General features: G+C 42.6%; 1 protein-coding gene across 1 annotated transcript in view; it reads right to left on the bottom strand.

The window, feature by feature from the left end:
- Window positions 1-16,297, bottom strand: part of PKHD1 (polycystic kidney and hepatic disease 1 (autosomal recessive)) — a 289,357-nt gene that overhangs the window by 108,517 nt on the left and 164,543 nt on the right. The window contains exons 47-50 of the mRNA XM_019474554.1: window positions 15,138-15,315; window positions 14,428-14,623; window positions 6,064-6,129; window positions 4,053-4,172 (exon numbers count right to left, since the gene is read on the bottom strand). Of these exons, the coding sequence (XP_019330099.1) occupies window positions 4,053-4,172; window positions 6,064-6,129; window positions 14,428-14,623; window positions 15,138-15,315 (560 nt within the window). The remainder of the gene's footprint in view (window positions 1-4,052; window positions 4,173-6,063; window positions 6,130-14,427; window positions 14,624-15,137; window positions 15,316-16,297) is intronic.

Below are 16,297 nucleotides of genomic sequence, written 5' to 3'. Positions count from 1 at the left end.
CAAGAAGGACGTTGAGGTGCTGGAGCGTGTCCAGAGAAGGGCAACGAGGCTGGTGAAGGGTCTGGAGAACAAGTCTTATGAGGAGCGGCTGAGGGAACTGGGGTTGTTTAGCCTGGAGAAAAGGAGGCTGAGGGGAGACCTCATCGCTCTCTACAACTGCCTGAAAGGAGGTTGTAGCGAGGTGGGGGTCGGTCTCTTCTCCCAAGGAACAAGCGCTAGGACGAGAGGAAACGGCCTCAAGTTGCACCAGGGGAGGTTTAGATTGGACGTGAGGAAAAATGTCTTTCCTGAAAGAGTGGTTAAACATTGGACCAGGCTGCCCAGGGCAGTGGTTGAGTCCCCATCCCTGGAGGTATTTAAAAGACGTGTAGATGCGGCACTTAGGGACATGGTTTAGTGGGCCTGGTGGTGTTGGGTCGATGGTTGGACTCGATGATCTTAGAGGTCTTTTCCAACCTTAATGATTCTATGATTCTATGATTCTATGATTCTATGTTCATGTTCTTGGGCTAAAATTGAAGGATAATTCCAGAAAGGCATTGGAGAGAAGAATAGTTTCTGCTCACCAACTAAACACACATATCTACTCTAGTGATAGGAGCTAAGAGATTTTTGTCACTGATAGGAAGAAGACAGTCACAGAGTATGGCTCTCCACCGGTCCAAGCAGGTAGTGCATTTTCACATATCTTTCGCTTCTTTCCTTTTCAACCATTAAGTATTTTGTTGTGGTTTTGCTGTTCAGTAAAGCTCCTCTGAAGCGCAGAGACAGTTTTACTGTACGCTGTGAAGCACCCTGCTCTAAGCAGCTGAACACGATGATTCAAAACTGGGAACTCCCAGGGTCTCACCCTGCTCAGGCAACAACTTGCGTTCTGGTTTTGGGCAACATTTATTGTCCTGGGCCCTCAATTTCTCCTAGGGAGGGAACATTCCTGTCCATGGTAAAACACAGATCATGTCTAATAGTCCAACCCTTATCTTGCTGCCTCCCAACCAGTAGGCACCAGTATGCTAGAAAGAATCCCTATACCACATCCTTCAGCACAGTGCAGACATTCCCCAGTTAATCTGACCAAACCATCACTGCTCTATATTCGGGAGATGTTAGCTCTGACCCCAAAGGCTGTGCGGTCATGCTGCACAGCGCCAGGCCTGAGCTAATGAGCTTTGCCTCTCAGGAGAGCTAATTAGTTCTGGTATACCAGCATGCTGATGCAGCGGTATTGTTTCCAGTCCTAGAATTAGATCAGTTGGGCTGGGCTGTGGGCAGCAATGTGCAATGCTTCAGACACAGCTTAGTCATGAAGGGCCTTGTGGTATGTGACAAAGGCCATGGTCAATATCTCACACGGCAGCTAAAATAAGTTATTTTATTGAGAGGATTACACTCACCTTTACAGGAAGCACAGAGAAGTTTTATTCATAGGTGAGTTTGCAATGCACCAAAGGACCATCGCAACCTCAGCATCCAGCTTCCACTCTCTTAATCTAATCTAAAAAACAGAACTCCAAATCCTTAACCAAACTTTTTTTTCTTTAATTTACTTCTTACTTTCTGGTTCTGTGTAGATTGTGATTTACCTCCAGTGACCACCTGAGCACACCCTACATAATTAACTCACTGTCAGTGCAGAGGCATTAGCTACCAGTGCCACCCTTGTGTCTCTTCATATCTGCACCTGACATATGGCTTTGAAGGCTGAAATTATTTGGTTTTTTGATAATCATGGAATGATATTGGTGAATTGGTTATAATGTGATACACAAGAAATTGAAACAGATGATCTGGAGTTGTCTCTGGCCTTGTTCTTGGAGAGCTATGAAGGACAAAATACACAATGGCATGCAAAATCCAACGATGGCAAGAGGATCCAAAAGAGAGCAAAGCACATGAGAAATGCCCCACTGTTTAATGTCTGCATAAGGTGTCAGATATAACGGAGGTGAGAGTGGAGCAGCAAACAGGGAGCACAGGACAGAAAGGACACTTTCTGTGTTTCTGAATGACAAGCAGGCACATGTTCAACAAGAAGAACCAGTGGCGTGGCTGGAGTAATGTTGTTGGAAGAGGAAAGCAAGTCCAGTGTTTTGGGTGCTGCCTTTGGACTTTGGAGTTTGAGGGTCAATCCCCTGTTCTGGTACAGCTTCCCACTGGCAAGGTCTTTACATGGATGTTAGCATTGCATATACTGTCAAGGGAAATAGATGTAGACCTTCACATCATGGATCAGAGGACATATATTAACTGCAAGCTAGGTTCGTATCTCAGGTGCTGCTGAACATGCTCTGGAGAAAGGAGGTTCAGGCCTCAATTTATGGCACCTGAACTGAGCTGTCTGATGGGAGCTAGGTGTCTAAGCTCCCACCACAACAAATTCATTTAGACTTTTAGTACTATCTGAAATGCCCTTAGATATTTGAGACCTCACACAGGACTGGCAAATATGACATAGGGGACACCTGTGACCATCTAGGGTTTCACCTGGCTAGGCAGGATGCTCCTGGAGTGCTTCAAACACCACTAGATATCTTCATATAAGCAAATGACTTGAGCCCTGGAGCTCTGCGTAATACCATCAGTGAAGAACAACTCAATTCACATTAGATACCCACATTTGGTCAGCTCAGTAACTCTTCCAGCTCTACTAACTGTAATGACGAGGAACCGGTTAAGATGCCTAAACACATGTGCTTACTGTTACCTTAGATGCACAGAGGACACAGGACCTACAGGAGATGAACAAACCCCTGGAGGGACATTTCTGTGCCCTCTCTGGCCTCTGAACTTACAGTTAACCGCATTTATGCATTATAGCTAGTGAGATGACAGAACTGAAAAAAACATATTATGCTTGTTTGATAGGAAATAGGGACCTAATCAGAAAATGGAAATTATCTACTCCTCAGTTTAATGTGAGCTCCCCCCAAAAAGTGAAGAAAAGCAGTATTTCAAACAACATGAGGGTTTTTTAACATTTGTCAGAAAGCTGAAGTTTAAACTAAATATTCATTGAAGGTTGAACATAATTCTTAATTTAATCTGAAATTATATATATATTACTTTTAATGACACAAGACAGAGAAGTCCTAACCATCACTGAGGGTCCACGCCCAAATGCCAACACAAAGCAACAGAAGCTTCCTTCCACAAAGATTTCATAAGCCAAAACCAGGTGGAAGAGGAAGAGACATGGAGCAGTGTTATCCCCATTTCCAGAAGTGAAGCTGTGGTAGGCAAAGAGACTTATCTGGTTTCAAACAGATGAGGAGGAGCCAGCACCAGGACCCTGAGTATTTCAGATACATACCGCACAGTATTCATAGTGTGATACAATAATTATGTCTGGAAGGGACCTCAGGAGATCATCTAGTCCAACTTCCCGATCAGAGCAGGGTCAGCTATTAGGTAAAAAGGTTATCACAAGTTTTCTCCTCCAGATTTCATTGCAAGTTGACTAATATTTTTTCTGGAATTCAGAAGGTTGTTCATGCAATAAGGTTGTAAACTGAGCTGGAATTTAAACGTAACTCAAGTCTGAGGTTGAAATACAGGCATAGGCTAAAACATCTAGGAAGCATCCACGGCAAATGGATTGAGAGATTATCAATGATAGTGGGAATTGCAACAGGAAAATAAAATGGAAGGTGGTATAATTGTGGAAATGTAAATATGCTGCTTGCACAAAACACAAAGAGGTGGGTCAAGAGATGAGCTCTTTGTGAGCTGTGATTTTGGGTCTTGCAAATTTTGTGCCCTGGAAATAAGGTCCCTGCATATAATTAAGCTTGAATATCGGTATGAGTAAGTAAGTGTGCATGTGTTTGTGTATATGTGTAAATGGAAAAGAATAATTATTCTGTTCCAAAAATCACACTTTTGTACTGTAGTCAAGATTTCAATGTGACGAGGAATAAATGTGGTGTTCTGCACACACTGGAATGGACACTAGTGCCAAGGAGCCCACGTTGCAATGCAAATACATATCCTAATGTAAACAGACCCCAGCACCCCTACAGAAATTAAACACCTTTCCTTCCTTCCTTCCTTACTAGGTAAGATGATGACGTCTTCCCCAGGGCCTGGGATGCTGCAGTTGGATCCACCCCAGCCTTTTTCTACATCATTCCATGTCTCTGGGTGCGACCATTTCAAGACAGCATCAGAAGGAACTACAAAACAGGACATACAAAGGCAGAATTATCATTTTCAGTAGCTGGGAGAATTACCGTTTCTTTGATAGTCAAGAATCTGTGGCATTAACAACCTCCTTTTGTCACTGATGAAGCAACACTAACTGCTCTTTGTTATCTTCCATGCTTAAAGGAAGCTGCCTGATGGGAAAAAAAGATCTCTCCCAGGACCATGTTTTCAAAGTTAAAGGGCAGGGACATAACTGAAAAAACAGATTCAAATTCTCTGGGACCCATCAAAAGCAAAGCAAATCTTGAGGTTTGTCGTACTTAGCTTATGATATGCCTTGTGAATATGCTTCACAAGCAACTGCTTCATTATTTTTATTCATGCCATCCAAAGCTCTGAGCACAAAATTAAGATGAACAAATGAAAATAAAAGCCAGTCACCTGTGCTTGGATCAAAATGGTAACTAACCCTACTAGAAAGTGCTAACTCTTCTCATCTATTTTTTCTCCCCTAGTGCTCTAGAAAGCAGATTGAATTCCCAGGGTATGGGAATTTCCATACTTTCCCAAAGTATGAAAGATTTTAAAAAATGAGTGATCAACTCTCAGAAGCCTGTTAGCTCTCGGAAAACCAGGAGCCTTCCCACTGCAAGGGGTAACGAAGACCTGCCTTGGAAAACCAGCTTAACTGAGACACGTGGCAGCTCCTGCTCATTCCCCAAAGATTTACTTTTCAGCCCAATCCAAAAGGAAACTTCTGAGCCTTAGCATTAGGAAAATATTGGGAGAAATTAAGTTCACAAAATGCAGGTGCTTAACTTGCACTTGTATTTTAGACAGGTAATGAGCCAGTCTTCATAAATTAATTGCCTGAGTTTGCTCTGCCATCAAGAGAGGAAGGAAAGCCTCCAGGGGGAAATCCTGTACGCCGAGTTTAGCAAGCCCTAAGCTAACGCAGGCAGGGCCTCCCTCTGGAGGCCTCTACAAGCACCTACCTCTGTCCTACCACTATAAAGGAAATTCTGGCATTTTTTTTTTTTTTCTTGATGAGGGCTTCATTATGTACTGAAAATACAGAGGCAAGCTCATGCCTAAGTGGGGGGGGCTAGACCCCGCTCAGCAACGTTGTGGAGTAGAAAACCCCTCCCTTGCCAGCACAGGGAAACACAGAGGAATTAAACCCAGGTGGAGCTCCTTAAGGCTGGGTCTGTCTTTCCATTACTTGTTTGTTTGTTCAGGGGAAACACTCTGCAAAAATCTCTCTAAACCTTATTGCTACGTACATGATTACCTAAGTGGGGGGGGCTAGACCCCGCTCAGCAACGTTGTGGAGTAGAAAACCCCTCCCTTGCCAGCACAGGGAAACACAGAGGAATTAAACCCAGGTGGAGCTCCTTAAGGCTGGGTCTGTCTTTCCATTACTTGTTTGTTTGTTCAGGGGAAACACTCTGCAAAAAGCTCTCTAAACCTTATTGCTACGTAAATGATTATTGTTGTTAATACGCAGCGAGGCAGCTATGCAACTAAGACCAAACTTTGGGGGTGTCCCTTGTCTCTGGTGTATTTTTCTGTCTGATTCGACCTGTAACTGTGCAGTAATGTCAGACTATTACACTAAGATCACTGTGGAGCACTAAAATACATTTTAGTCTTACATTCCCCATGACCTTTCTGATCTGCTATGGTATTTCTTAACAGAAGTTTATAGTCTTTTATGCTGTGGAATCACACATTTATCATCAGCAATGGTAGATATGGTTCAATGAAGTGCTTAAATGAATGCCAAGAACCCCTGTTGCGTTGATAGATGTACAAAATATTGAAGTGAAAAATAGCGATCTATTTCTGAAAAAGTAAAAAAGTAAAAAAGAAATGGTGTGACTCCCAGACCAAGCCTTTCAGACGCAGACTGTCACGTACCTGGGGTAGGTAAAGCCACTCTTTCCTTCTCTTTCAGTGTGACCTGAATCAGGTCAGCTCCTGTGACTGAACACAGAGAATTTTAGGGAGTTACAGCAAGGCCTTACAAATTAACACAAAAAAAATCATAGTAAATCAATTGCTACACGTGATTTTCTAACAACATTTTACATTTCTAAAAAACAGATTTTTTTTTTTTAAGAACAACTATACATGTTTTCTAAGCATTTTTGTCTTTTTTGTACTTTGAGAAAGGATTAAACAAACACATTTTAATTTACAGATACGGAGGGTCTCAAGACAACTCATTAGCAACAGCTAAAAGAAAACATTCAACAATCAGAAATTCTAGGCTGGAACACAAATCTCATTTATCCCACTATAAATCCACAGCAGTTCCACTAACACAAGCGATATTACACCATTGAATGCATAATGTATTAACTGGCTCAAACAGCGAATTACAGCTTTTGTTTTGTAGTTTGGTTTTGATTTTATTTTTTTTTCCCCCCAAATCTGGTATCTGAAAGAGATGCTTTAATTAGTCAGACTTTATAGACTGAAGACAGGGACCCTGTGTTCTCTACTCTGAAAAGAGGTCAGAAGCAATTATCACAGTTGTAACCTTTGTGCCAGTATATTGTCAGCAGGAGAAGGGCCAGGATAATGCAAATCAAACTAAGAGGGGCAGGAGAAAACTGCTTCAGACCCAGCTAAAAGGCTACCTCCTCTTCATCTCCAGTGGCATAAAAAGGTACTTCCTTTCAGTCACCAGACTGGAACAACCGTAGGTTAAAATAGAAACCCTCTGACAAACATAAATCTCCTGTTGACTGCCCAACCCCTTATGGTGACCCTAAAATGTCATTGGAAGATTTTTTTGGGGTAGAAGAATTGTATAAATGAAGCCATTGTCAGAACTTTCCTCAGTTCCAGAACATGCCAGGAACTTTCCTACGTGTGTATCAACCCACCGATGGGATTTCATGCCATATTGTAATTTACTTATTTTATCTTTAAACAAGTCTCTGTACTTTTAAATTGTGAAAACCATCCTTCCTTACCTCCCCCCTTTTCTCCCAGTGCAACTGAGCAAATTTAAAATAACTGAGGTTCATTAATTTTAAGTGTTCGATAAATTAGTATGAATAATCAAAAAACTTGATTCTTTCTGATAATTACTATTTGATGTCAGTTGAAAGCACTCGATTGAGTTAGCAGCATATGCTCCTATGCCAAATGAGGCTTCCATAATTAAATAGAAACTGATTCCATGAGGTTTTTCTCATGTCTGATTAATTAGTAATCAGGTGCCTCAGCCCTGTTCTTCAGTGACACCTTCTCTCCCAACGGTAGCTGTGATCTGATCCATATATCAGTCAAGCCAATCTGCCCCAAATCACCACACAGAGCTCAAACTGATCAATATCATGTCTTTGGGTGGCCACAAGGTGAACCTTTGAGGAGAAAGAATGGCATGAAGATACTAATGTAAAGTCCTTGACACAGGGTTCATGTGGCGTTTAGACAATACTCTTCTACGGGTCCTTTTATGGTTATGGTGACCTTGCTTCTCTTCTCACTTATAGCAGGGAAAATCAGGAGTCAAAGGGGTTACATCAGTCTTAGGAAAAGTGAGAGAACGAAGCCCTGACACTATCCTTTTTTCGATAAATATGTTTTGTCAGATTTGTTGGGGGTTTTTCGCTTAATTTTGCAGGCACTACAGTGCAATCATCTAATTAAGGATGTTTGTATTGTTCAGAGGAAAGCTGTTCTAATTAAGTCCTGAGGGGACATAGAACTTGATCAATATGCTATATAGACCTCATAAAGGGGTTCAGTCCCCTTACACAGTGAAGAAAGGAACCGTTAAGACTTAACTCAGTACAGTCATGTCCAGGGCAAGGATAAAAGTTTCTCATATTTGAAGTGTCATCCAACCACAGAGCATGACAATTCAAACCATTATAAGTCATTTATACCCCCCACATGAGTACAGGAGTCGCGGGCTGAATTCTCCGCAGCCCTGCAACTTGCACAATTATTTATGTCGACGGGGTGTAAAGTGCAACGGTTGTGAATCAGTAGTATTTTGTTGCCATTTCCCACAAATAGTCCTAAAAAATGATGAAAAAAGGAGAGATACAGGCCTTGGGAATAACCAAGACTACAGTGACATAGTCCTTCTGGTTGTTTTGTTTTGCTGCTGAGTGTGTTATCATTGTTTCTGTACAGGACAGGAAGAGATACAGGCAATACAGACGAAGGACATCATTAGTAAACATTGAATTAAGGTGACTTCACAAAATGCAGTTATAAGGCTCCAGGGTTTAGTTGTATAAAACCTTTATAAGGCTCATCAATTTTCTGTCTTATTACAGCTCTTCCTGGATGTTTGGGCTGCGAATCATAAATATAGGCCTTCTTGACAATACTCCCAGTAACTTTCCTCTGGTTCAGGGCTCCTCAAGTGAACATGAAGGAGGAGCAACTCAGTCTTTTATCAGCTTTGCAGTGATGGGGAATTTTGCCTGTGGATATTAGGAAGGGCTGAAACTAGGATAAATGGCTCCAATAGCCTGACTTACAAATAACAAGCAACTCCATGCTATTTAACATCAATTGGGTTAACATACATCACAGGAAAATCAAAACTTTTAGACAGCACAATCAACAACACAGTGAGACACACCTCTGGAAACGGGAGAACCTGGGATAGGATATTTTGTCATCCTGTACAAGGATCTGTTACAGGAGGTACCCAGAAATACGGTATCATGGGGACACTGCAGTGAGGAGAAGAGACGTAAAAAAAAAAACCAAACCAAAACCCACGATCTGGGCTAATGGACACAGATTCTTGCTTACAGCAGATTAGCATTTGCAGAGGCAGAGGTGAAGGCATGATGTTCCTCCTGCAGAGATCTCACAGTTGAAAGACCATCCCTGACAGGATTATAAAGGGCATTTCATCACCTTATTTCTGTAACTGCTACATTCTCTGGCCTCTCTGCTGCCATGCCAGCAGGACAGGAGCTCATGCACCAGGAGAAGGTTGATTTTTCTCTTTGTGTCTGTTACAAAGGGCACCTCTTTGCTAAGAACTGACATTTCATTTCACAGAGGCCACTGAGCAGCCCGCATCTGGTCAACTGACTTTCTGAAACAACTGATATGGAGTGAGTTTTATCTAGCTGGAAGAAAAGACTCATGCCTGTACAACCAATCCTCTGCAACAAATTAACTCCATTCTTTAGGTCTTTCACCTAGGATTTTCTTTTACCCCTGAGCAATAAGGCTGCAGAAAATATCTTTGTTTATTTATTTTCTGTATTTTAATATTAGAAACAAACATTCTTAAGGGCCTGTTTTTTCTCCTATACAAAGCAATTACAAAAACCCAGAGTGTAATGGAAGTGAGATCATTCTTCAGGAATTTAGAAAAGACAATAAGTGTAATCAAATTATTTTTTGAAGAACTAGGGAAACTGCAAACCTGCTTCTGACACAGCAGTAATGTGAGGCTGGGCCGCAGGCCCTCTTAAGAACTCGCAAATGAGTAACTTGAGCAAAGTCAGCAGGATGACCCATCTCCGTAAAAGTTGTGTCTACTGAAAAATGTATCTGAGGTAAACAAAAAGTTTGATAATCCTTTCAGTGATGTTTTCAATAATGTTTGTGTCAAGCACTTCAATTTGAGAAAAAAGCCAAGAGAAATCTGGAGATGGAGCAAGCCAACACTTTATTTCATTCCAAAAGAAAATGGTTTAAACACTTCAAAAGTGAATAAAAAGGAAACAACATCTCTGTTTTTTAGCCAATTCCAGTATTGCCCAGAGACCTTAACCAAGGAGCAGTACCACGCTGTAGCACCATATGCTCGCATTTGTAACAGACTTAAAAAGCTCATAATGTTATTATTGTAATTTGCACAGGATATTTCTCCTAAAAATATCCCAGATGTCCCAATGTGACATTTCTTTCCACCTCCCTTGTTACAATAAATTTTTTTGGTTCAGCATGGTCATGTCATGTTAGGACCACTCTCCTGAAACATGGCTGAGCCACAACCCCTCAGTGTTTCAGGGAGCCACACACCAATTTCAGTGCCCACCAGTGACCTTTGAGGAACACTTCTCTCAAGACATTGGGTGCCCCAGAGAAAATCAGGATGATGCTATGAAGATGAATAATGTCAGAGCAAAGCTGCCAATGTAGAAATGACTGGCACAGGGTGCCCCAAGCTTCCTCGCCTCCCCCTCACCCAGCATCCAGCAGGGACATGGGGTAACCTATCTTTCAGTGCCAATTCATTTAAAATGGTCTGAAAAGATTAGTTTCAAAGGGACTCATGGGTTAGTTAACGGGGTTGAGGTATGTAGGTAGCAGTGAGTACCCTTGTTAACAGGATCATTGCATAGGTAGCCCACATGAAGAAAAACTCTCCATTACAATTATTTCTCCCCATTCAGCGTCCCCTGCATTGTCCCATGCCAAGATCTGATTTACAAAACTGCAAGCTTGTAAAGCGTCAGGGCAACTTAACTCCTTTAATCCTCTCCATACGGTATATTTTCTTGCCTTCTGTGTTAGACAGACCTTTTTTTCTCCCCCAAAGATAAACAAACACTTGCATGATGCTGGGCAATTTCAGATGGAAGAGGGGGGCATGGAGAAAGCCTGAGCCCAACGCAAACTGCTGGCCAAGGTGGCTTCATTCAGCTGCCAGCTTCATTTGAATAACAATATCTTCTCAGTCCGGGGGTCTTCCCTCCCCTTCTCTCCCCCTTTCCCCCCCACGCGGGCCTGAGCAAAAGGCTGTGTGAATTCAGGAGGCTGCTTGTGAATGAGCTGGCATCTGATACGTATTTACATGTTAATTTATTTCAGATGGAAGAGGGGGGCATGGAGAAAGCCTGAGCCCAATGCAAACTGCTGGCCAAGGTGGCTTCATTCAGCTGCCAGCTTCATTTGAATAACAATATCTTCTCAGTCCGGGGGTCTTCCCTCCCCTTCTCTCCCCCTTTCCCCCCCACGCGGGCCTGAGCAAAAGGCTGTGTGAATTCAGGAGGCTGCTTGTGAATGAGCTGGCATCTGATACGTATTTACTGATGTTAATTTTGGATGTAATGCACCCCTGCCACTTCCCCACCATTTGCCCTAAAAGGCTTTCTGACGGGCACAAAGGCGGAGGGTCAAAAGTAAGTTGACCCTTGCCAGAATGTACAATTATTGGAAAGAGGCGGTACACCAGCAGCTGTCGAAACCCCACCGGCGCGGCGAAGTGCTTCCAAAAGTCGGAGGATGACTAATACGCTCGAGCTCTCCCCTCCGCCCTGCAAGAGCCGGCTACTTTCTGCAGGAAGAATTATGGCCCTCCCGAGCAGCTGCAATAATTGTCTTCCCATTGTCCCCCAGCCCTCCCTCCGCCACCCCCTACAAGTGCCCATTGTCGGCACGGAGTCAAGTGATTATATGCTTGGGCTGATGCTGTTTGCGCCCAGCTGCCTGACTGCTGACACACGAGCACCGAGAGGGGGGACCCGCGTCTGCGAGACGGGACTCCGACATACCAGACCTTTTACATAAGTCAAACAGGAACAAATGACTCTTTATCAGCCCCTTCTCCCTTTGAAGTGGCGGCTGCTTATAGGCCCTTACAGCTTTTCCTCCTTAGCCCGAGCAAACATCCTCCTTTTGATATGCTACATGCTCATTATCTCTGCCCCATTTAATGATTTTTGATTGAAGGGTGGCAGCGCAGTTGCCAAGAGGGTAGTTAAAGAGGCTCCACGCAGTCAGGACGACAAGAAAGGCTTTCCTTGTGCAGCAGCCTAAATTTGGAGTTTCTTAACAGTGTGTTCTTGTTCTTAGCAGCAGATAAGGGCTGAGCGTGAAATTCTTAATTAAGCAGTAAATAGAGAGTGGGGTGTCAGCAGATGCAGCCTGTAGCCATGGAGACCAAGTCAGATGAAGGAGGGAGCCGAGACTCATCGCCGGCCCCGGGCTTGGGCATGACTGACAGCTGAAGAATCCGACAAAGCTTGTAAACGGGATTAATTAGTTGGCTAATTATTTCATATAGTTAAATGTAAATAAAAAAATAAAAAAAAAAACCAGCTTGCAGAGTTAGGCGGGAATGTGTTCTGAAGGCCAGACCTTCAAGCGTTGTCCTCTCCGGATCGGTGCGTGGACTGGTGGGTTTTTAAGGCCAGAAGGGACTATTGTGGCAGCCTTCTCTGACCTCCTACAGAGCGTGAATCTCGCCTCCTGAGGTTTCTAATAGCTTCTCATAGAGCTGGAGCATATTTCTCTGAAAAGACGGCCAAGCATCATCTAAGGACCCTGAGTGATGGAAAGTCCACCACATGCCATGAGTCTGCTCTGATGGCTAATTATCCTCACCCTCTCAGCCTGCACAGTGGAGATTGGGAGAGAAATTAAATGGCACACCAGGGCTAGGAACCCGCTCGCTTTGTTTCAGACTTTTACCCTACCGACAGCATTAGATATTAGGTACCCGACACTGAATTATTGATCTCACCGCTATAAAAGTCCTTGCTGAAAATGTTCACAGCATGAATTATACATGTTAGGTGTTTTCATAAATTTCCCCTCGTGTACTCTGGATGATTGTTTCTCTCTGTATTAAAATGAGAAACAACAACGAGCTCTTCATATAATAAAAATCAAGATGAAAGGAAGGCAAGAGAAGGACAAGAAAGTATCTATGATGCAAGAGTGACATATGCCAGCCAGATCACTTTGTCCCAGTCTTCCCAAGTCTGTCATCTCCTTTATTTTCAACAGTAGTAACAGGCCAATATATAGGTGTCATCTTCCGAGCTTTCCCATGCTGTCCTATTTATGAAAGTGCAATTCAGGATTTGCAAACTGAAAAACAGTTGACTTTTATATGTGAAAGAACAAATTTACACTGTTAGTAAACTGAAATAATAAAAACATATTTCTTCTTTCAGTAGATACCTGGCATGATCTTGGGCGAGGCTTAGACTCAACAGCTAGATTTATACCAGCCAATCTATATCTATACTATATATAAACAGGGCCAGGACATGGAACTAAGAGCTGGACCCCAGTCATCTACATGGCTATGTTGCTGGCCAAGTTCCTGGCACAGCTTTGGCCCAGACCAATGCACTCTCCCAGATGGTGACCATTACGGTTTGGGAGTTAGCACAGGATAGGGATCTTTCCTAATTTGAAGCCTGGGTGCATCCAGCCTGTTTTGAGCGATAAAATGTTAAGCTGTATGGACACAAGCTGTGCAATGCCAGTTGGCCACAGGACCAGAGATGGATACAGCAAGTGTGACCCTCAGACTGAGGTTAAGGTATGGACTTCCTCATTTCTCCTCAAATGTACACTGGATGATTTTCATTGCTGTCAGACTAAGCTCAGTGGATTGCCTGCCCTCATTCCAGCCATGTTTTCCTCTCCACTGCCCCATTGATTATTCTAGTTGCTCATTCCTAAAAGGATCCTACATGAGAAAGCCATTTGCATGCCATCTTATCAGTGCAAATCAAGATAAATTCATTAAAACTAACAGATTAATTTAGTGACAAAATTTTCTGTTACTATGAAAATCAGCATCTTTATACTTTAGCTTCCCTGTGTGACAGTCATGAAGGATAAGCTATGCTTCTCAAAGGCACTGAAATGTTTTTGTGATTCCTGGTTCTACTATTATTAATAATGGCAACAATCATTACCTTGCCTTTTACATATAGAACTTAGACCCTTATAAAATCATTTGCTTGAGAACGGGAATTGCGGAAAATGTCCCAAATTTAAAAGAATAAAGGAAACTTGAATAAATAGCAGTAAATATCTGAATTTCTTAAAAAAATGACCACCAGACTTCATGATCTAGTGTACAAAGCCAACATACTCAAACATAAAGGTCTATGACATCTTTGGAAGTTTACAGTCATAGGAAAAAATCTCGCCCAGTAATCCTATTGCCTTCAGTGGGCTCAGCCTAGATAGATTGCACATGATTTATTAATGATATATGTGATATGGGACCAGCTGACAACAGAGATCATTAGTGGAATTTAACGCCTTTTCCTCTCCAAAACACCAATTCAAATTCAACCGATGTCACATCACCCACTATTTATGATACATTACTTTTGTTGATAGATCAGGCATCAGATAGATCAGATAGAGATGGACCTGATGTGCATGCATGTACCTATTTGATTGATCTTTTTGAAGGACCTCTCACTTATTGAAAGGCCACTGAAAGATGGACTTGTGTCTGAGGCCTTATGTAGTTTGTCGCCATTCTTGAACAAAAAGGTACATTGCATCCCTCGTATTGCACTTACTTACCCAAATAGGTTAGCTTCCTCAGTCTGCTGTCAAGATACCAGTCACAGCTCCTATGATGTCCGTATGAAGGCACCGACTGGAGTGGTTGTCCAGTCCTTGTCCCACAGGACACCACAACCTCAGGATGAGCAGGAAGATCCTTGTGTTCCACCAGCAAGTAATTCCCAGTCATGAAGTTGCTAAATGTCACTGAATACTAGAGAAGAGGGAACCAAAATAAACATGCCTGTGTCTGTGATTAGAGCTCCATGGAGTGCAGTATAAAGGGATAAAGAGGATGGTGCTCCTCACAGGCGACATATTCTTTTGCAAAACGTGTATTGGAAACGTGGAAGAGAGAGGTAAAATTAAGCAGAAGGTGATGGTGAATGCAGACAAAATCAACTCCCCTCATCACCTTTAAAAGGTGCGGAGGAAAAATGTTTTCTGAAAACCATGCTTCAGTATGTCTTAAGGTAGTACAAATTTTATTGATTCCTAAGCACCACACTGAACTTTCATCTAAGACCTCCGAAATCATCTTTCTGCTCTAAGTTACTACTGAGAGCTTCAGGGACTAGGTCATCATATCTAAGCCCTGCCTATAAATATATAGAGATTTTCTCAGTGCACTTAACACTTTTTTTCCTCTCTCTGCTCACCCAGAAAGATGAAAGCATGATTAGCTCTTCCAAATATAATTTTGAAGTTATAAAAAATTCCTGTGTTACCTGGAGATGTTTGCTGACCAAAGGGTTGTCAAATGTCAACGCATAAGTCTCTTTATCCAAGAGGAGAACCATCCAGCCATACAGGTTTGATAAAGTATCAGGGACATAATTGATTGTGGTTGTCTTATTCCTACTGTCAGTCACAGTTAAATTATAGGGAATGTCTGGAGCCTCTTTTCTGGAGGAAAAAAATATAATCATATTTTTTCACTGAACTCTGTCATTTTGCAACCTTTACGGTTCTGTTTTTATTTGAATTACAGTAGTATATGCCAGCTCTCTCAGAATGTGACTTCATTTGTGTAGTTCTTTACAAATACAGTAAGAAATGATCTCTGCCTGAAGTGCCATAAAAAGAGAAAGAAAGAAAGAGAGACAAAGGGTGGAGGAATAAAGGCACAGAGGAGCAAAGCTTGTGCCAAAGCAGAGCAATGGGAACAGCTAGGGTACCAACTCCTACACTGTCAGAGTATTTCCCCATCCACCAGACTCATGAGCCTCAGGTTCAACTTTTAGGATCTTCACCTTCATGAAATTTGATAGAGTTTTCTGATTACTCACTCACATCTGAGCGGTCAAAAGTTTCATCAAGGCTGAAGGTGCAAAAATCCTGTGTAATTCAAAAAGCTGCTCTATGCCCAGGTCAGCACGCAGTACGAAGCTGGGGCTGCTGCAGACTGATGAAAGCCTTCACAAAATGGGTGAACTTTTAGTACAGCAGTTCTGAGCATCCGAATGAGAACTCAAACCCCTTTTTCACTTGTCCTGGTTTTGGCTGGGGTAGAGTTAATTTTCTTCATAGTAGCTAGTGTGGGGCTATGGTTTGGATTTATGCTGGAAACAGTGTTGATAACACAGGGATGTTTTAGCTATTGCTGAGCAGTGCTGACACAGAGTCAAGGCCTTTTCTGCTCCTCACCCCACCCCACCAGCGAGCAGGCTGGAGGTGCACAAGAAGTTGGGAGGGGACACAGCCAGGACAGCTGACCCCAACTGGCCAAAGGGATATTCCACACCACATGACGTCATGCTCAGAATATAAAGCTGGGGGAAGAAGAAGGAAAGAGGGGATGTTTGGAGTGATGGCTTTTGTCTTCCCAAGTCACCATTACGCATGATGGAGCCCTGCTTTCCTGGAGATGGCTGAACACCTGCCTGCC

Source organism: Aptenodytes forsteri, unplaced genomic scaffold (assembly GCF_000699145.1).
Source record: "Aptenodytes forsteri isolate BGI_AS27 unplaced genomic scaffold, ASM69914v1 Scaffold57, whole genome shotgun sequence".
Lineage (NCBI taxonomy): Eukaryota > Metazoa > Chordata > Aves > Sphenisciformes > Spheniscidae > Aptenodytes > Aptenodytes forsteri.
The sequence above is the reverse complement of the archived record's forward strand: the minus strand, read 5'-3'. Positions and strand labels throughout refer to the sequence as shown.